The sequence below is a fragment of the Chelonoidis abingdonii genome, chromosome 1 (assembly GCF_003597395.2).
Source record: "Chelonoidis abingdonii isolate Lonesome George chromosome 1, CheloAbing_2.0, whole genome shotgun sequence".
In the NCBI taxonomy this organism is placed as follows: domain Eukaryota; kingdom Metazoa; phylum Chordata; order Testudines; family Testudinidae; genus Chelonoidis; species Chelonoidis abingdonii.
In genome coordinates, this window is record NC_133769.1 from 51,645,533 (window position 1) to 51,667,669 (window position 22,137).

Below are 22,137 nucleotides of genomic sequence, written 5' to 3' on the forward strand. Positions count from 1 at the left end.
AGAGATCTGATAAGGGTCAGAATTCCTGTATTCAACGTCACAGCCATAAGTAATGAATAAGGCAGCTGCATCTGAAATGTGAAACTGCCCTCAAGGAATGAGGAATTATTCTTCAGTCTTCAAATATGTCTCCCTCCTAAAGTGAGCTATGTTATCATTGTCTTTCTTTTGGAGAATGGTTCAACAATTCTCCCCTCTCTTAGATCTCTCAGCATCTACAAACACAAATAGGGATATTGAGCTGGGGTGGAGGGGCAGACCACAATAATATTCAAAGCCTAACACAGCCTCTCAGCTCTTTCAGCCACAGCAGGGAGAAAATGAGTGATGTACCAGAAGCCTTTAGTCTTTAGCAAGGATTCTTCAGTCCAGAGGGCCAACTTTGCCTGTGGTGTTATTCTAGTTCATTGAACACCTGGTTTATACCTGTATACCTGACACCTCAGCTAAACAACCCAGTGGATCCTGAAACAGACTACAGTGAATTAGACTAACAATGCTGAAGTAACTCTAGCTTTCACATGCTCTTCTTTCAGATTTCTTGCAGTAACAAAAAGCAATAACAATGTGATGTCTCATATTAGAGTAAAATGAACGTTAATGACACATTCATTTTTTCCCTTTCATTTCATTCCCTGCGTGGTGTTACTTTAGAGCAGAGGGGAAGCTGTTTGGGTGGGTGCCCTAACTGTGCATTTCCATACAGTAATTTGTTTAATTTCTTTTTAAGTTTAATTTTAACTCTTAACTACCTGGCTTTATAATGCTTGGTTTTGAGATCATTAATATCCATGTAATATATTTATCCTAAATTACTGACATTTTACCTACATAACAAGGAGTATGAATCCCTTCTTGAATGAATCCCATCTTGAATGAAGAAAAAGGCCCATCCTTAACTACTGAGCTGCACCTAGTGTCTCCATATTAGCTGGCTTGTAGAGCAACCACAATCAGTGAATATTTTTGGGATGGCCAAGTCTCGGAAGGCCAGAAGTTGTGTTGGTTAGGTACGGCCCTGCATTTTCCTAAACATAAACTCACATAGCTATTTAATTTCTAGTGGAACATTGAATGGCTTTGAGAAATGCAAAGTATGTACTTTAACATTTTGGTGATGCTAAAGCTCTTGAAACTAAATCACTAGTTTCTCAAATCGGATCTGGTAAGTTGAAGGGTTATTGGAGACAAAAGAGTATTCTGGCACTGTTTCGGTCTATCTTCATTTTCGTTCATCTCAGATTTACTTAAGCTTTTCCATCGTATCGGAGATATTTTTTTTCAGAACTAGACAACCAATAATTTAGACTTTATATTTTGCCTATTTAAATAGTAGTTCTATTTATAAGATTACATTTGGACTATCCCATGGACATAATAGTTTGTAAAAAATAAAAAATAAAAAAAAATTAGCCTGCATACCTGGATCTAACTCCTATGTGTCATTATGTTTTTTTACTCATTTAGGTACCAGAGTGACATATCTGGAGAGTGAAGCTAAAGATACAAATCATGATACTGGTTTTTTTACATGGATACGTATATTCTAAAAAGGAGACTAAACTCATCATTTTCTCTCTTTACTGACTTGGCACAGATTTGAACAGGAGCTGTAGAGCTGAAGAATGTTTTATAGCCTCTCACAGTATAATAGGGAAGGGACTGAAGCCTGATGCACAGGACTAGGAGTCAAAAGACTTGGATTTTATTCCTCGCTGGTGCAATGACCTGCTATGTGACTTTGGGGGAATCACTTTAACTCTCTGTACCTCTGTTTTCCTCCCATACTTTGTCTGTATTACTTGTTTAGACTCTAAGCTCTTTGGGACAGGGATTCTCTCTCATATACGATTGTACAATGATTAACACAATGAGTATGCAATCTTGGTTGGGACTTCTGGGAGCTATTATAATACAAATAATTAATAATACTAATAAATATTAATCCTGTGAGCAATCCAATTTTCTCCAACAGCACAAAACCTCAATATATCTAATAATGGGTAAATGTTGACTTATTAATGATGACCACCGAAACAGTGACACTGATATTAAAAAGGGTATACTCAGAAGTGAAGGAATGCATAATCTTGATTATCACTGAGTTTTTGACCATGTACTGGTGTTTGGGCGAATAAATCAGGCTAAGGTTTTTCAGAAACAGCTAGCAGATTCCTTCTATCTCTTCTGAGACGTGATCGCTTTTGGCAATGTCGAGGTATATCTTGACTTTAGCAAAGCCTTTGATACACTCTCCCACAGTATTCTTACCAGCAAGTTAAAAAGTATGGATTGGATGAATGGACTATAAAGTGGATAGAAAGCTGGCTAGATTGTTGGGCTCAACAGCTAGTGACCAACGGTTCGAAGTCTAGTTGGCAGCCAGTATCAAGCGGAGTGCCCAGGGGCTGGTCCTGGGGCCAGTTTTGTTCAACATATTTATTAATGATCTGGATGACGGGATGGATTGCACCCTTAGCAAGTTCGCAGATGACACCAAGCTAGGGGGAGAGGTAGATATGCTGGAGGGTAGGGGTATGGTCCAGAGTGACCTAGACAAATTGGGGGATTGGGTCAAAAGAAATCTGATGAAGTTCAATAAGGACAGGATGGAAGAATCCCATGCACCGCTACAGGTTGGGGACCGACTGGCTAAGCAGCAGTTCTGCAGAAAAGGACCTGGGGATTACAGTGGATGAGAAGTTGGATATAAGTCAGCAGTGTGCCCTTTTTGCCAAGAAGGCTAACGGCATATTGGGCTGCATTAGCAGGAGCATTGCCAGCAGATCAAGGGAAGTAATTATTCCCCAGTATTCGACACTGGTGAGGCCACATTTGGAGTAGTGTGTCCAGTTTTGGGCCCCCACTACAGAAAGGATCTGGACAAATTGGAGAGAGTCCAGCGGAGGGCAACAAAATGATCAGGGGTCTGGAGCACATGACTTAAAAGAAGCGGCTGAGGGAACTGGGGTTGTTTAGTCTGTAGAAGAAACGAGTGAGGGGGGATTTGATAGAAGTCTTCAGCTACCTGAAGGGGGTTCCAAAGAGGATGGAACTAGGCTGTTCTCAATGGTGGTAGATGACAGAACAAGGAGCAATGGTCTCAAGTTGCAGTGGGGGAGGTCTAGGTTGGATATTAGGAAAACATTTTTCAGTAGGAGGGTTGTGAAGCACTGGAACAGGTTACCTAGGGAGGTGGTGGAATCTCCATCCTTGGAGGCCTTTAAGGCCTGGCTTGACAAAGTCCTGGCTCGGATGATTTAGTTGGTGTTGGTCCTGCTTTGAGCAGGGGGTTGGACTATATGATCTCCTAAGGTTTCTTCCAGCTCTAATCTTCTGTGGTTCTATAATTCTTCTATGATTCTATGTCCATATGCAGATGTTATTTCCAATGGTGTCACTGTCTTCCAATACAGAAAACACACTCATTATGAGTCTATAATGGATTTCTTCCACATGTTTATATTCTGTGAATACACTACACATCTCACGCTAATTATGGGCTATTATTAATCAACAATTACAAGCAATACTAATAAAATGACTTACAATGAAAATCTAAGCAGCTAACTCTCCCAGGACAAAAATGAAAAAGCTACCACCTGTACCACTACAGCGCAGTCAAAAACCCAGTAAGAAATATTTTATATCTAGGGAGAAAACAAACACAAGAAAAGAAGGAACTATCAGGTGAAGAAAAGATTTTCAAAGTGAGATTACAGTAGGAGCTCCCACTGACACTGTCATGAGAAAAACAAAGAGCAAGTTATTGAAAGAGAACATTTTACTGGGGTATATGTCTGTCTGCAGATTCCTCAACAAGCTCTCTAAATATGGGATTCATATAGGATTGTATGAAACTTCATTTTTGTGTAAATGTTATGCTGTGCCAGATACTCTGACATATTCATTCTCAATTTAAAGGCAAGAAATGGTCCAATCCTACGGCTTTTATAATTTGGAGTTTTGACATTGACTTCACTGTGAGTATACATACACTGCTGTACATTAGCTGAAGTATTCTTAAAAAACCCCCAACAATTGTCACCCTGGAGTGCTTATAGTCTACAACAGGGGTAGGCAACCTATGGCACGCGTGCCGAATGCAGCACGCAAGCTGATTTTCAGTGGCACTCACACTGCCTGGATCCTGGCCACCGGCGTGGGAAGTTCTGCATTTTAATTTAATTTTAGATGAAGCTTCTTAAACATTTTTAAAACCTTATTTCCTTTACATACAACAATAGTTTAGTTATATATTATAGACTTGTAGAAAGAGACCTTCTAAAAAGGTTAAAATGTATTACTGCCACGCGAAACCTTAAATTAGAGTGAATAAATAAAGACTCGGCACACCACTGGTCTACAATAACAACAAATATAATACAATATAATAAACAAACACACTGTATTAAATGGTAATTGTAGCCAAAATGCTTCATGAATAGGTGGGCTTTAAGAGGTATTTTTAAAATTTATGTCGTAGTTTAATTTCATGCCATTAGAATTAAAAAAATTTAGTCTTGACAGTTATTGAGAAATTCTTTCCTCTAACTGTATGTTAGATCATTACTAGCCAAGAAGATTGTCTGATTCAATATCACTTATAGTTATGAACTAAACACATTCTTAAATAGCATAGAAAGAGTCATAATCATTTGCTTTAAAAATGTAGTGTTAAAGTATTATGTTACAAATTGTAAAATCCCAGTTAAATTAACTACATTATTATTTAAATGCTTATCTAAAATGTCTGAAATGCTCTGCAAATGTTTCCCTCCCAACACACACAGTCACAAACAAACATTTCCTGTGACTGAACTATCCAGCATGATGCTGAATTAGGCCTTGTCCACACTATGGGGGGAGATCAGAATAACACAGCTGAAGTCGACGTACTTAGATCTACTTACCCGGGGTCCATACTATGCAATGTTGACTCCCCTTGCACTTCCTGTTCAAGTGGAGTACAGGAGTTGACAGGAGACTGATTGGTGGTCGATTTAGTGGGTCTTCACTAGACCTGCTAAATCAACTACTGATGCATCAATCGGCGCACTTCAAACCCGCAGTAAGTGTACACAAGGCCTAAGTGTGGTTCTTTTAGCACCACAAAAGGAGACCTGGGTTTTATTCTCAGTTCTCACACGTTCAGTAGACTTGTTGGGCAAGTCACTAGTCCTCTTTGTTATTCAGCTTCCCAATCTTTAAAATGGGAGTAATAAAATGGACCTCATTAATGTGCTGTGATATTTAACTTATTTTAAAATGTTTAAATAAGATAACTGGATAGAAGATGCTAAATAAGTGCTAAACATGATCAAAGTATATATTTTTTAAAGAAAATGATTGAAAATATTTGTGATTCTGGAAAATATATTCAGCAATTTCTGGTTTCCATACTGTACATTGCAGAGAAAAGAGACAGTTTTGTGATGGATCTACTTTCCAGATACAAATATTCATATTTAACACTCCAATTATATTTCTGTTATGCCCTACAAGTTAGGATGAATCTGACACATTTTTAATAACATCTATTGAAAAATGTTAATGTATAAAACAGAGAAGTAAAAGCCACACACACACAAAATGTGTGCATAAAAACTCCTATTTCTCCCATAAACAAAGGAGACAATCAAAAGCATCCAAGCCCTTATCATATAAAAGGAAGTATCAATGGAGACAATACCCCAAATTTACACCTGGATTTTCATGGTATATTTTAAAAAAATATCATTTACACTTTTTCTATCTGTTCTACAGTGTTAACTATTCACGATTATTGAAAATAAATAAAAATATATTAAAAAAAAACTATATGGGTCAACTGGCATGAAACACTAACACTCCACTTACTTTGTGTGTATTTCACAATCTGAAGAGGGGTTAAAATCAGTTAAGCAAACTTTTCAGGACTAAGCAAGTTTATGGACAAATTAACATCATATACTTCTCATTGGAGTTTTGCAACTTATTTCAGCGAGTCTGGAATTTCATCTGTTAAGTTTCTGCCTTTGTTTCTTTGTTTCTAACATCCACTCCTGACTCCATGCTTTCTTTCATTTAGATCAGCAAAAACCACTGACCAAGCAACCATCCATCTATCTTTACTTGCTTATAATTAACTCTGCCTCAAAAATCACTCCCTCAAACTCAAGAGTTCCATGAGGAACAGAACTCCATGTGAAACTTCATTGACTGCGGTTTTAATTATATGATATCTGTTTGGGCCTTTAGATTGTAAGCTATTTTAGGTAATACCTTTTGTGATGTATGTATTTTTACTATTATTAAGTACCATGCCCACGGCCCTATATGCTCTAAATAATAGCAGCATCAATTTGAAAGAGATACTTGCTAGAGAAATGTTTCTAATATGGTAAGTTGCATTTTCTTCAACATCTAGCATGCAGGCCTCCGCTTCTATCTACTGATATAGTTTTCTTGAACAAATGTATTTATTGTGGTGACTGAAGGGAGAATTTTATTAACCATTTATATTTTGAGGTCCTCTTTGGGACCCTTACTATATCAATATTGTTGAAATGCAGGAATGTACCCTTTCCACGATATTTTTGTTGGGCTGCTTTTCAAAGACTGCTTGATTAGCTGTTTCATTTAGTAAGATTTTGCACCATTAGTTCTATTACACCTTGGTATATAGTAAGAAATAAATTGGTTTTCCTCAACCTGGCATACAAAGATCTAGAGTGCACCCCATGGCTTATCACTGGAGAATGTGTAGTAGCACCAACAACAGAAGATGTCAAGGTGGCAATTTTAAGACAAAAAAAAAAAAAAAGTGTCAGCATCAGAAGTGTTAGTACTTGTAGGTTGTATTAAGGTGCTCTTTCACTCTGCATTATGAAACTCTTTGGTTCCTGAAGTGTGCACTGAGAGAATCTGTTTCTAGATTTATGACTAACATACAAAGTAAGACTTATGCATGATCAATTAGTTAATTTCAATAATTCATTTTTTAATCTCATACCTATACTGGCAAGTTGAAGTGTGAACTAAGACGAACATTTACCCTGAAGGTGGCATATAACTGGATACTTAATTTCTCCTTTTGAAATATGCCAGCTACAGACAAAGCAATCACCCTGCTTGATACAGCAATGGCACAATTAACACATACACTAAGTAAACGATCCATAAATATAGCCCAATGAGCATGAAATGAGTAATCAATACAAATATCTGATTTATGCAGTAAAATGAATGTTACGAAAAAATCAGCAATTGCATACAAAGAATTGACAGAATGACATTTTAGTGTGACCTTCTGACCAGGACTTTTATTTGGAAGGGAGCAGAACTAACAACATATATCACTACATCTGGGTGTGGTTTCTTTAATGTCTAGACAGTGGGCATTGTTTCTGAAAGACATTTTCTGTAAGCATTTACAATTGCTTAATTAAATAAATGCCCTTGGAAAGATAACTTATATCCTGACAATGATTTCATTTGAAGCTATTTTTAAATTTATAGAACAAAGAATCACCGTATTTGACTTGGAAGCAAAGCAGATAGTGACTTAAAATTAAGCAAAACCCATTCAGAATGCTAAATAGTTTACAGGATATTTTCCTTGGCTGTTTTCTGGATCAACAGTTTTTATATCATTGTATACTGATATGTTTGCTAAATTCGAGGATGTCAAGAGACACTTGCTTGAGTGGTGGAATCTTAAACCGGTGTAATTAGGAATCTGCTTGGGAGCAGACCCTTTAACAGAATCATGCTGAGTGGGGAGCCATTCACACATCCCCACTTGGCTCTTTACAGTCTTTTCTGGGCAGTAAGCCAGCTACTGGGAGAATCAGACCAATCAGAGCTGTTTCAAAAAGTCTGGAAGAGTGGCTCACGAAAACCTGCATCTCCCACAACCATAATGGAGCTACTCACATGGAAGAAAAAGGAGCAGTTGTGGTGAATGTGAAGGCTGTGCAGGAAGCATAGCGGTAGGGTTGAGAGTGGATAAAGGTTTCCAGCTGTTGAGGCAGTGCAAAGAAAAGAAACTTATTTTTAGGGCTTGGACTCCTGTAGCTTACAGACTAGATAAGGAAAAAGACAGACACTCCTCCATCCATCCAATTCACAGCAGTAGTTCCTGGTATAAGGCAAATGGCAGGAGCCATCATGAGAAGAATTTGGGATTGTGGATCTGCTCTTTAGTCTGAGAAAAGAATAAGTATTCTCTAAATTCTAGGCCTGAAATTTGTGAGCCTATATGAAGAGTAGGAGTGAGTGAATTTGGGATCCAACCCTCCAGGATTGTCCTGGAGTCTCCAGAAATCAAAGATTAATCATTATTAATTAAATGATTATGTCATGTGATGAAACCTCTAGGAATAAGTCCAATCAAAATTGGTAACCCAACGTTTTCTCCCGCTACGCAGTCAGTAGAGATAGTCAGGATCAGCAACACAGGTAACTGAGGACAGGGGAGTGATGACAGGAGCAAAGAAAGTAGATGTACGGGAAATGGTTTTCTAATCCTACAAGAATTTCTGAGATGTCAACACATTTTCCCATCTTGAATCAGGTCAAAAAGTCAAAATCTCAAAAAAAAAAAAATAAATAAAAATAAAAATTATGAATTCACAGCTGAAAAAAAATCAAATGAGGTAAACTGAAAATTTTATTTCAGTCATTTCAAAATGTTTCATTTTTATTTCAACAATTTTATACCTTTTTTTTTTTACTACTCTTTTACCTAAAAAAGAAAACTTCTCATTTAAAAATATTGGCATGGGACATTTTAAGAATTATGAAACTTTTTTTTTTTTTAATTCTCATCTAAAAATTTGTCCAAACTGATCCTTTCCCATTGTTTCGCTTATGATGAATCATCATTTCCCATTTTGCTGGAAAATTCCTAACCAACTCTAAAAAAAAGGATATAGGATTCAGAGACAGTAATAAAATTCTGAGAGAGAGAGGCATAGAAACCAGGGGGACGAACTGTAGCACCTGTATACCCCTCTGTATACCTGCTCTGTATACCTGCATACCCCTGTATACCTGTATACCGCTCTGTATACCCCTCTGTATACCTGCTACCCCTCTGATATATATAGCACCTGTATACGTTTAAAATTAATATTCTTTCTAAAATTGCTGGTTATGTGCTAGCTCTAGTTTGGCATAATCAGTGGTTGTAAATATAACTTTTACAAAAAGCATTACCACTACATTGTCTCCTTCTCACTCACTGGAAGTAGAAGGGTGGAAAACACTGGCTGCGTACGTACGATTTTTCGATATATGCCCCTATAAAATTCATAAGATCTGAAGAGTTGCAGAAATATTTTACATACATATCTAACTACAAACATTTGTTTTATCAGTGAAAAATAGAGCATGAATAAACTACAGATGTTTTAATACAAGCCAAAAAGACATTTTCAGCAACAATAAATCAATATGAAAACTAAAGTGGGTGATGAACATCATAAAATATCTTATACAAAATCATTCACTTTAGTGTTTAGAATGTGATAGAGGCATTCTAGGAATCTATTGGCTGACTATTTTTTTTAAATGTTTGATGTTTCTAACAGTGAGAAGTGATTTAAAGCAATACTTGTCCTGACAGATGTTGTGGCTTAAAGATAACGGACACAAGATATTCGTTTTCATCAGTAACATAAATAATCAAAGAGAGGACAGGTACTCTGGAATGGGCCTTTATTCATGAGGGTAAAACCCATATAAATGAGAGAAGAATCAGGTTTTTAAAAGCATTTTCCTTACAGTATTTCCAATACAATATTATGCAACCATTATACACATTTGAATTACAGCCTGGTCCTTCCTTTCTTACCACTCTGATCTCTCTACTTTACATGGTACTCTTGTTTTCTACACTGCTGAAAGCATGGAAGTTCACACAGACACACTCAACTTAACTAAAAATAAACTCCCTTGACTCCTCTTCCTCTCTAGGGTTTATCCTTGCCTTTAGAGTGGGTATCACTGATGCAAATTTCTTCACCTTAGAGGATAACTGCATATCTTTCATAGCAGACTTACTAGGCAAAATGGGACTTATGCCTTTCCAGCAGCTAGCTTCCAGATTTAATTTACCCCAAGCCTCACTGTTTGCTTATATGTAGGCCAAACATTTCCTTCAGGATTATACTCAAGAGGGCAAGTCTGTTTATCACTATTCTCCTCTTACATATTAGACATTTGCATCTCCCCAAATCAATGCTCTCGAGTATGTACAAAATTCTCATGCCCCTTGCTAGGTAGAGCTTACTTAGTCTTAAGTGGAAGAGACGTACACATATAGTTGGCTGGAAGATCTGGAGAGTGAGTTTTGGACTAATTAAATTGATTTCTATTGCTAGTTGACCTGGCACAGAGGAAACCCAATGTATGTTATTATCCAAAACATTTATTTCTCCTTTTATGTATTTTAAGCAGGAATCCCATAGATAGTTAGGTGTGAGACAGGATTGTATTCCATATTTACAGGCCCGAAGACAAAACTGAAAAGCAAGTGCCCATGCTCGCCAGGTATTTTCTCTGCTCTCCAATTTCTTCTGCCCACTTATGCCTATTTTGTCCTTTTTTACTTTCTCATCAGGTTCTTTATATTACAATACGTTATGTTTTTAAAATCCATTCTTGAATAAGTATAATATTTTGTTCACTATTTTATACCAATTTATCTTACCAGAAGATCCCAAGGGAGATGACTGAATTAGGGGCAGCTCTGAGGCAGGGAAAGCAGGCAGGTGAGGCCAGAAGTAGTGTACTTGGGTGTCCTTGTGGGTACATGCTTTTCTATCTTCTGAAGAAAATGGTGCACTGTTTACCTCCCTCTAACCCTATCACTCCTTACACTACCACTCAGAACCCCATTCACTCTATACTCCGTCCAGATATACCCCTCTCAGTTCCACCACTAGTTCTTTCTCTGTCACATGTTGTATGCACATGTACATGCACCTGCACACTTACACACACCACCCCCGCCAACAGCTTGCTCATACCTTCACCAGCCAAAATATGCTGTTCAGTGTTTTGTTTTTCTGCTTTTATTTTTGAGTTGTTCTTTATTATTTCCATTTGTCATTTACACACGAGATAAAATATTTTGTAGGATCAATGACCTCTGTATGACAAATCAGGGCTTGCAATCTCTTTGTTCTGAAGGTGTATTGTCAGACTTATCTTTGAATAAAATACTTTACAGAAAGATAATGTCTGATATTTTGGACATTTTATATATACACGTATTCCAACTTCTGTTACTCTGGATACTAAACACTAAGAAAATAAACATTAAGTAATGAAACTGAAATGTATACTTAGCTTTCCTAAAACCAAATTTTATAAAATGCTTATTTCAATGACGTGTTCATACTAAACAAACAAAGCTTACCTTAACAACTAACACTCCCTACAGCATGATATTTATACAACAGGCTTGGTACACACTGAGCTTAACCCTTTGGTTCCAGGAGTCATGATTTCCTGACATAGCATCCTAATACAAAATGCATTCGTATTGATGTTGGAAGCAACAAATCTTCTAGCACTAAGATGTTAATAAGCAACTAGTTAGCTATAGATACATTAACCTACAGAATTAAAAATAAATATCAGTTTGTTCCAGTTAAGAAAAAGTTTGAAGCCTGACTTCATAAAAATTAAATATTCCAATATAGAGATTACACTGGATAGAAAAAAAACCGATTTTTATAGATCTTATAGAAAAAAGTGTAACTTGCCATCCAAATAGTTATGCAGCCTACAGCAGAATGTAAAACATGAACAATGTAAAGATTAGACCACCCAAAATAAAGGAAATAATCCTAGCGCACTAATGCTCAACTATGATAGCAAATCAATACAATTTGCACAGTTGTTGAAGAACCACAAGTCTGACTCATGGCTGTAAATGTAACAAGAACAATAATGCTACTATTTTTCATACCTAAGCTACATGACGCTTGATTCTTCAGTGCCTGTAGGAACGTTACTTGTCTGAAAAGGTTCTAAAAATCTATGTGATTTTTATTTATTATACGTACTTTGGGAATGCATTGTCATGACATTTAAATAATTCCAGGCATGTGGCCAGCTTGCTTCACGACAGGTCACCATAATCACAGCATCACTAGTGAAGATAACAAATTTTCAGGAACCAAAAATAACATTACAAAAATCTTATCCTTAGTACTACAATATGTTTTTAAGGATGTACAGATAAGACAGTAAAATATATCTCATAATACTGAGGCTAATATCTTCTGTTCTCATCACTATCCCTATTTAGTTATTCTGCTATATGTTGTTAATCAATGTACCTACTGATTGGATCCATTCAATTGGTGCATTAGGGTAATGAATGGCATATATAAACATGTTTCAGATACATTTATTCAAATATCTATACATGAAAGTAAAATCACTACTACAACTCATACTCAAGGTTGTCAGATGGGATGTTTTTCTCAGTTTTGCATAAGACATTCTAATGCTTATGCCATTTGCAGCCCTGAAAGCCAGAAAAAATGTAAATAAAAAAACAGAGATAAGTAGATAGACATACGCGTTCTGGGAACAGGCCATCTATAAAAAATTTACAGCTATGCAGTTATCATTCAGGACAATGTCAGATCCAAGTCCGAATCACAAGCACTTTTAAGAAATAATATTTGTGATTTAACCAGATGATGATGACATTTTTCCATTTAAATAAATAAATAAATAAATAAATAAAACTGAAAACGTAACACTTCTCTCTCTTTATCCTGCTTATATAACATGCTGTCACTTTCAAAAGGATTTTTTCATAAGAAGCTAGCAAGAACTGCTTTGGATCACTACCCAAATTCCTCTGTAATGATCCCAGAGGGTTCCCTAAAGGCACATTTTATGTGAAGTATCGTAAGAAATCCATGGCCCACTACCCCAAAACCCTACTTTTGCAAAGGAGTGTGAGGGGAGGTTGAAAGTTTCTGCAGTAACTTTTCAACCTGCTGACTAGCTAATGTGTTCCATAGACCACTAAAATAAAGCACATATTACTGAGTAATAAAGAAAATATACATAAAATACCATAGTGAATGTTTAAAAAATAGACACAATACAATTTGTAACAAAATAGCTACAAAAATATAAAATGTGTTCCTCTTTCTTTCTCTTTATGTACGTGCTCCTTATTTACATCCAAATATGGAGTGCATGAGGGCTACAATGGGAATTATTACCTAATGCCCCCATTTGACTGCAGATGTATAGGTTACTTTGAAAGTTTTATTAGATCCTTAATACAGTCCCAATCTGTTTCCAGTTGCCAGACTGGTCAGTTGCTCTGAAATTAGAAACACAATAATACTGAAGCTAATTTAATATTTTGGTGAGAGAAATTTGTTCTCCTCCTTTTACTTCCAGCATATGTTTCTTTGTATTTGTGTCCTCTAAACCCCACATTGTTAATATCTGTATATATGTATCGGTGCTTATTGCTATGAAACTTTGGCATTAAGTTACCATGAAATCTGGCATAATAATATAGTAATGTTGTACAATTTTATGACCTGTACTACAATATTGGGCCTAACAGGCATCATAATGCTCAAGATGTAAATTTCCACTATATAACGAACAATGCAAAGCTCTGTATTAACAGTCAACGACAGAAATAAAAAAGCTCCAAGGACTTATTTTCAAATCTTTTTATACACTTTACAGTCAGAAAGAAAAATAAAAATGGACTTATACTCAGGCCTTAATTTACATGACATTTGATACCTAAACTGAAGTTGGAGAACATATTTCATTTGTCTTTCGTTTAAAAAGTATCAAATAAAGTGCACACACTTAATAAGAGACATTGTGGGCATTCTGGGTGTCTAGAGCAAAATCTGGCATAAAAAAGCGGCAATCCTGGCTTTAGAAAGCTTTTGAAAAGAAAATATTTGCTATTTGCTTTCTTTATTTACTCCTCCCCTGTTTCTCCACCACTGGTGAGAAGTAAGCACGAGTCATCTTTACCACTCAGGGCATGTCTACACTGCAGTTAAACACACATGGCTGTCCATGACAGCTAACTCAGTCTATGGGACTGTTTAATAGAATTTCAAGCTCAGGCTGGAGCCTGAACTTCTACACAGCAATTAAATAGTTCCATAGCTCAAGCCCCGTAAACTCAAGTAAATTGACATGGTCCAGCTGTGAGTGTTTAATTGTAATGTAGACACACCTTTCCTTTCCCTGGGAGATTGAAAGACACAGGGCATATCCTCCATGTTTGATCCATAAGGACTATGAGGACCCAAAGCATCTCTTCCAATCTCTCCCCCTCTTTCAGAAGAATCTCTCCCTCTCTCAAAATAATCACCATCCCTCTAGGTTTCAGGCCTTGACTCCCTATGTGTTTCCCTTCTTTCATCACCGTCCATCCCTCCTGGCTGTTCCTTCCAAAATTTTCCTCCTTAGACTCAAGATAAAGATCAGGTGGGGGGTGGAGCGTTGAGCTGCCAATCTTACCCTTAAGCACTCACTGAAGAAACATAGCTGGCAGGTCAGGCAGCTGCTGCCTCTCTGGCCACCATTTTTGTCTCCGTCCGCGGCTTTCAGAACATCCACTAGAAGGAAAACTCAACACTAAGGAGAAGTGTGGGGGAGTTGAGACAGTCTCAGGACTCTTGCTTGCTTTCTATGGCAGATCTTTATGGCATGATGCCAACTGTATATATTTAATTCCCCTTAGACATCTGCCTGAGTCTTTGGCCTGGTTGTAAGCACTTTCAGTTGGTTTAAAAAAGCCAGGGCAGTCCTCACTGAACTGAGACAGCTCGTAAGTATGCAAATTGCTGCAATTTAAAAAGCACATTGAAAAAAGGCGGAAGCGTAGAACTGTGTGAACGAGTCCTTATGTTCCTTCATGAATGTGTCACAAAGAAAAGGGTGAAAATGTGGAATTACATTAAAAAGTGCACAAATGAACATAATGTTTCTGGCAAAATTTCACATGAAAGAGAGAAAGAAAGAGAGAAAGAAAGAAAAGAAAACTCTTGTGTTTGAGATACTCCTTTAGACATCCCAGAAGAGAAAAATGTCATGAAGACTAAAGCCAAAGAACACATCACACAAATTATATCTGAGACAAAAAAGACACTTATTTAAAGAAAGTAACTGAGGATGCAGAGCAGCCCCAAGTGGCTGTTTGGAATTCTGGCTCAGTGGAGAACACCAACCAGAAAGGCACCACATAGAAATTCACTAGCCTACCAAAGAATATGTGATCTCCAAAAGGCCTAAAGCCTCCCCTGGAGAAGTAGATAGGGGCTGTGAGGTAAAAGATGGGAGGAATTATACTTTCTTTACACTCAGAGCCTTGCACAATCATCTTTCACATATTGTCTTTTGCTGTTCACAGGTGAAAATATGAATATTTGGTTTGCTTGAAATGAGTGAGAATCTCTGGTGTTAGCAGTGTATAGTTTCTAACAGAACTCTTACAACAATCGACGAATGAGGTAAAATTTACAAAAAAACAAAACAAAACAAAAAAACCCTCAAAACTTCCTGGGATAACATGGTTTGCCTTTTCTAAATGGTACATGCACTTTTATCAATAAAGTATTTGAAAAAATTACTCAACATGTGGTAAAGCAATTCACATATGCTGAATGAAACAAAGCATTCAAATATGAAACTCTAGAATATATTTCTCTAAAAGCAGCAGGTGCAGCTTCTTTGCAATTCATGCAGTTGTGTTGGCAGCTTTGGGTTGTTCTGCATTTGTCCCTTGGTTAGAATGCTGGTGGATTGTCTAGGGCTGCTTTGTTTTCCTAGACATCATTTTACTCCTAGCCTTGACACAGGAATTTTTACGTCCATTTGTGAGTAAGAGCGCACACAATCTCTCAAGATATCTATACAAACATTCTTTATATTGTAGCTATTGAATTCAGATTTGGTTTGCATAAATCTCTATATTAAGTGACCTTTTAAGTATCTACGAACTACAACATTTTCTTATTGTGCAGTAAGTTTTCTTTATGAATCAGAAATGAACTACTGGCACGCAAGCATATCTACTGTATTTGTGAAACTGTATATATGCAAGAGTACACTACAGACACATATATGTGCGAGCACAATGCACTTCTGTGTGAATAAGGCCTCAGAGATAAGCATATTTTACTAACCTGTAGTGGTCTCTGTTTATCACTGCCCTTAGGAGATTTCAGTCCACTTGTCTGTTGCTGTAAGAGCAACTGTCTTGCTGCTTGGAGTGCCTAAAAGTAAAAAGACAATCCTGAAATAATTTTTGAACATTTCATAGAAAGAGGCTGGTTAGTCACTGTGAATATTAGGTAAGTACATTCAGAGAAAATATAGTGTCCTCCTATTCAATCTGTAATCATCATACTTGAGTTTTTCTTAAAATATACAAGAAAAATCCTCAGAAAGTACATACATAAGACTTCACTAGAATTTATGGATGTACATGAAATCCTGCAGGAAATAAAGTTAATTTGTTTAAAGTGCTTGAAGAGGAAAAATCATAAACTGCATCAATAGCCTCATTTCCACAAGGAACTTGTCTTTGAGTGTTCAACTAAAATGCCCACTCCCTTGTAAATTATCATTCAATTTGCATTTTCATATTACAATTTTGAAGCAAAAGCAGTAGACTTCAAGTGTTACCGGAAGCTGTAATTAAATTTGACAAATCAACATCAGATTATCTTGAAAGTGAATTAATAAGGATATTCATTGAAGATTAAAAACACTTTTTTGTACTTACAATTCAAGGGGAAACCTCTCCTTTGACAAAATAAAGTGCAGTTTTAATGCTAAATAAAACTGAGTGGTTTTCATTTGCATTCTTAGTAAAATCAGAGAACAAAGAAATTACCACTCCACCAATCAGATCAGTTTCTGTGGATGACATTATCCCAATCAAAATATAAGATGTTTTCATTTATTTTATGTTTTCATTCCAACTCAGCACAATAAAGCTAAGCAATAGAAATGTATATAAACATTCCATTTACCAGAAGAGGGCTAGTTTTCAATGAATTTTGTCTATAAAATTATTGTAAAAACAAGAGCTACAAAACAGTACTTACTAAAAGATTTTTTTAAAAGGAAAAAACAATTTAAACTAATTCTAAAACATTTATAATGAAGCTACTTGAAGAACTCTTTTTCTCCTCCCGCTTCAATGTCTGAGTTCAGTGAATAGCAGTTATGTTATTTAACAATGTATTAAACTATGTCATATTGCTGTTACTGGAACATTCAGTCTATATATCACAATGTAACCTTATTTCATCGATATTCTCCTACAATAATCAAGATTCTCAGCTGATAAAGAAAGGTACAATTTTGACTAGACTCAAATGAGCTGGTTTTTAAGATAGTTTCTAGTATCCATGACAACAGTTGCTTTGACAAGATGTGCATATGGCATTACACTGCCAGCTGGTGTGAACAATGTTTGAACTACTGCATTGAGATGCTGAGCAAACAGAAAAAGTTGCCACGTCTTAACCCTCAGGGAAGGCAGTCATCCCCTGATCAATTATGAAAAGACAGAGAGAGGGCTGCTACAGTCTGGCTCCAAGCAAGTTTTCTGAGAAGGCAGGCAGACATAGAAAACCAAAGTAAACAAACTGAATGCACTAGCACCATCTCCTAACAACATTGATTTGTCTCCCCATAGAAGGATCTGGTACAAGTTTGCAGAACATACTTTTAACATTTGGAGCCATTCCCACAACAATCTGCTTATTGTTTCATCAAATTCTCAAGTAATTACAGGTCACCTTCAGCACTAGAAGGATTATTACATTCCCCTACATTCCCCTGAACCTAGGTAATGAGAGTGAAAGAGAGAGAGATCCAGCTTCTGTTCTTTAAAAATAAGTACAGTTCAACATATTTCAATGTGCACTTTGAGTATTTTGTCACCATAGAATTTGTGTTCTATTTGCTATTCTAAATAGAACAATAACTTTCCTTGCAACCACGGTTCACAAATAGTTTCTAAAGGCCAAATTCTGGTCTTGTTGCAGTCAATGAAAAATATCCATTAATTTCACTGGGACCAGGATTTGGCCCCAAGGTCCTATTCTGAAACACTTGGCTGAGAAATGGTACTGCTCAGGCATCACATTCATTTTGATTTGTAGTGAGTTTTACGATCCTTCACAATCTTTGGAGCCCTACCCGAGGGAGACTGGAATTAAAGAGAGGGAATCATTGCACTGTTGAATTGACAGGAGCCTGCATAGCTCACCAATCAGACAGTGTTGTTACAAGGACCACTGAAGAGAGCTGAAGATAAATAAAAGAGGGAAAGCGCCATGAATAATTAATTTCTTTTATTTGTAGTGGTAGCAGAAAGTTCATTAAACTGATTTTATCTGGAAAAATTATAATACAGCATCTTGCTGGTATACAGACTAATCAATGCTTGAAAATAATAATATCCATGGGTTATTTTCACACTCTGCAAGTTGTTTCAGGGTCCCAGTCTTTCTCAGAAACACAAACAACTAGCACCAATATAAAAAGGATTCAAATCTCTGGCCCAGCTCTAGATTTACTGTACCAGAGAATTAGAGAACTAGAATCTAAAGCATCTCAGAATTTTGCCAGGTAATATTGCTCAAATCGTGGGGAGCATCCTAGCACAGCATCACTATAAGAAAGCATGAATCCCTGCCACTACAAAATAAGTCACAGTCTATGAAAAAGAAATATACCACAACAGGATATGTTTGCATAAAAAGCTACACTACTTAAACTAGCTTGATTTATATGTGCAGGTAGAGACATCTTTAAAAGAGTAAAGGCTCATCTTTTAATACAGAATGTCTTACAAATGATGACTACCTGAATACTTCAATGAGCTTATTGTGGCAATTTAGATTACTGTAAACACAGGAGATAGAAGAAGAACAGAAAACAATTTCAAAAGATCAGAGATGATTTAAAATTCATAAGGAGAAATCGCTGACAGTCTTTGTTCTTATATCTGTTATCACACGACACATTTTTCCTCAATGTAGTGGTTAACACTTTGGTATTGCTTCTCAGTAAACAATTTCTCAGAGACATACTGTTCATCTCAGATAATTATTATTGGCACTATTCAAAACTGTGAGAATTAGGGGACTATAAAACATTCAGTTCTATCAGTTCATTTACTGCTATTAAACCCTTGAAAAACAACTTGACAATTTAAAGTAAAATATTAATGTTGGAAGACATCTACATTTCAGTCATGTATCAAATTAAGGCAAATTCCAGATAACATTAATAAAGTTCTGTGAACTAACTGGATGATAATATGTGATCTAAATACAATTCAGCTAAAACAAACTAACAGATGTTTACAAACTTTGCTGGTCAAAATTATGCAGAGTTTTGATTCCAATGCTAGCAAAAGAAAGGTTTCTTGGGCAGTCAAAACAATATCCACTTTCCAATGACATTTGTTTTGAATTTAGGAGGCATTTTTGCTTAATTATCTAATTTAGTAAAACTGTAGAAAAATAAAGATGAGGTAGATGAAAACACTAAAAATAAATAAAGATTCCGATTGAAGTTGCAATTAGTTTAACAATGTGAATGAAAATCATTATAATGGTATAAGTACTGCCAGCATGAGAAGGAAATTTGGGCATATGGGTTTCCAGAACTCATTGCATCTTGCAATAAAATATTTATTGGGAACACTTTTTTTTAATATTTACTGTGCAGTTCCAACCTATCTGAAATGTAAGCAGAACAAAAATAAAATTTATTGTATATAATTCACTCTATTAAATTTGATAATTTAATGTACATTTTTATGTGTTAAAGATAATTGAAGGAGATATGAGTCATGTACTATTCCCTAGATTTTTGTTATTTTAAGAATGCTTTCAAATTAGTTTAATAAGATTTAACATTTTAACAAAGTGAAAGTTGCTACCAAAGAAGGTAAACAGATTACTTTCCTGCTTTAAAAAGTAAATGTGTATTTTGTAGAAAACAGATGTCACTCATATCTTTTCTTTAAAAATAAGAATGTTTAACCTATAAGCCTGTTGCATTTGAGACGTTAAAATGAAAAATGACATCTATGCCCATTAATATCTTCAATGTATAAACAGCACAGCATGACACATTCTTGAGAGCTGAAGGCTACAAAATCTCTCTGAAACATAAATAACAAAGCACTCAGAAGCATATTTGATGTTGATATTCATCTCTGAGAAAAACACTGCTGCCTGGGCTTCTTATGAAAATAGATGCAGCCCAAATGGATCTCCTGTAATTGGTTTCAGATAGCGAGGTCAGAAGAAATATGATACAAGAAACTATTATGTGGAACAGTCGAAACAAGAATGTTTATACAGGCACTCCTCAGTTATACTGACAAACGGTGTATACTTTGCAGATAACCAGAACCAAAAAACTTGCCAGAAGACAGCCAGATTCTTTCACCTTTCCACCCCAAAATCCCTATTTTATTTTGTTAAACGATTGACTGTTTTAACTTTGACCATTGAACATAAAATAAGCTTCCAAACAGTTTTTCGAGTTGTAAGTTTCATACAAGAGTTAACTCTCATCATTGGTAGTACCATGCAACAGGCAAACATGTACACATGCACATGCACTTAGTTGAGTTAAAGGCAAGAGGCCTCAACTTTATTAACTGGATAGCAGCATGTTACAAAGTGATTATGCAGCTACATTAGATTAGTGGAACCTTTGGCCCTCCAGGGTATTACATTGTATCCTCCTTTCTCCTAATGACTCAGGTTCACAAACCCAGAATTGTATAGACATCAATTTCCCTTAAGGAGATTTAGTCCTGCTTGAAGGGGAACCACACATCTGCATATGATTCTTCCTAGTACTAATCCAATGATACTACTAAACTCCTTTGTCGCTTAACCTATGATTACGTTATCTGAAGAAGGGAATGGGGACAAAATTATCTAACAAACAGCCCATAGGTTACTAGCCACTCAGTAATGACAACTGACAAACATTCCAAACTAGTCTACACAAGTTAGCAAAACTATGGCCTGGTCTACACTAGGGGATGGGGTCAATGTAAGATATGCAAGTTCAGCTACGTGAATAGCATAGCTGAAATCAAAGTATTTTATATCGACTTACCTCCGGTCCTCACAGTGCGGGATCGAAGGCCTTGGCTCCCCCTGTCGACTTCGCTACCGCCGCTCGATCTGGTGGAGTTCCGGAGTCGACAGGAGGGTGTTCGGGGACTGATATATCGCATCTAGATGAGACATGATATATCGATCCCCGATAAACTGATCGCTACCCACCGATCCGGCAGGTAGTGTAGACATACCGTATCATTCGAAGGCTCTTCAATTTAAGAAGATCTGAACCACTTCCAACTACAAACCATGCAGCCCAATGACCCTTTCTGCATAAACCAAAGGAAAGCAAACCCAAACTTTCCTAAGGGTCAGTCTAATCTGCCTTGGTGAAAAAATTTCTTCCTGACTCCAAACACGGCGATGAGGAAACCTTTTGGAAAGCATGCCAAAAGGGGACAAACAGCTGAGAGCCTATGCAGTCAAGAGCATCCCACAATTAACATCTGGGCAACAGTAAGAAGACGGATGCCACCAAGGTGTGGGAGGCTGAACAATTATTATATTGTTTGCTGGCAGTAGTGCTCATAACCTGCTAGTTGTTTCCTCAGAAAACTCAAGAGTCTACGAAAATCTAGATGACCAGTAGGGGGCTGAAAGAATTGAGTGCTGCAGAATTAGTGAACATTGTTTAGATGGGGATAACAGTGAGAAAGGTAATGGTCAACCAGTCCCGAGTAATGGAAAGATTGACCTAATCAGAGGTCTTACAAGAAAGATTTTTCTGCTAGCTCAATGGCTTATAATTAACTTAGTGTGTGGGATAGTTGGGGTGGTGGTACCTTAAGATAATATATATATTATAATAGCGACTGGATAGCGTAGATAGCAACTGGATAGCGTAGTGGTTAAGAGCACCGCCCTTTGATACGAGAGACCGGGGTTCAAATCCCGGTTGGTACCCAACTTTCCAGTAGGGGTCCTTGGGCAAAAGACCCCCTAACACTTCACCTGCCTACCT

General features: G+C 36.6%; 1 protein-coding gene across 4 annotated transcripts in view; it reads right to left on the reverse strand.

Annotated features, from left to right (window-relative positions):
* FOXP2 (forkhead box P2) overlaps positions 1 to 22,137 on the reverse strand; it is a 456,482-nt gene that overhangs the window by 155,696 nt on the left and 278,649 nt on the right. For all 4 annotated transcript variants that reach the window (XM_075065578.1, XM_075065568.1, XM_075065569.1 and 1 more), the window contains exon 3: positions 16,191 to 16,280. In XM_075065578.1, coding sequence (XP_074921679.1) covers positions 16,191 to 16,280 — 90 coding nt within the window. The remainder of the gene's footprint in view (positions 1 to 16,190; positions 16,281 to 22,137) is intronic.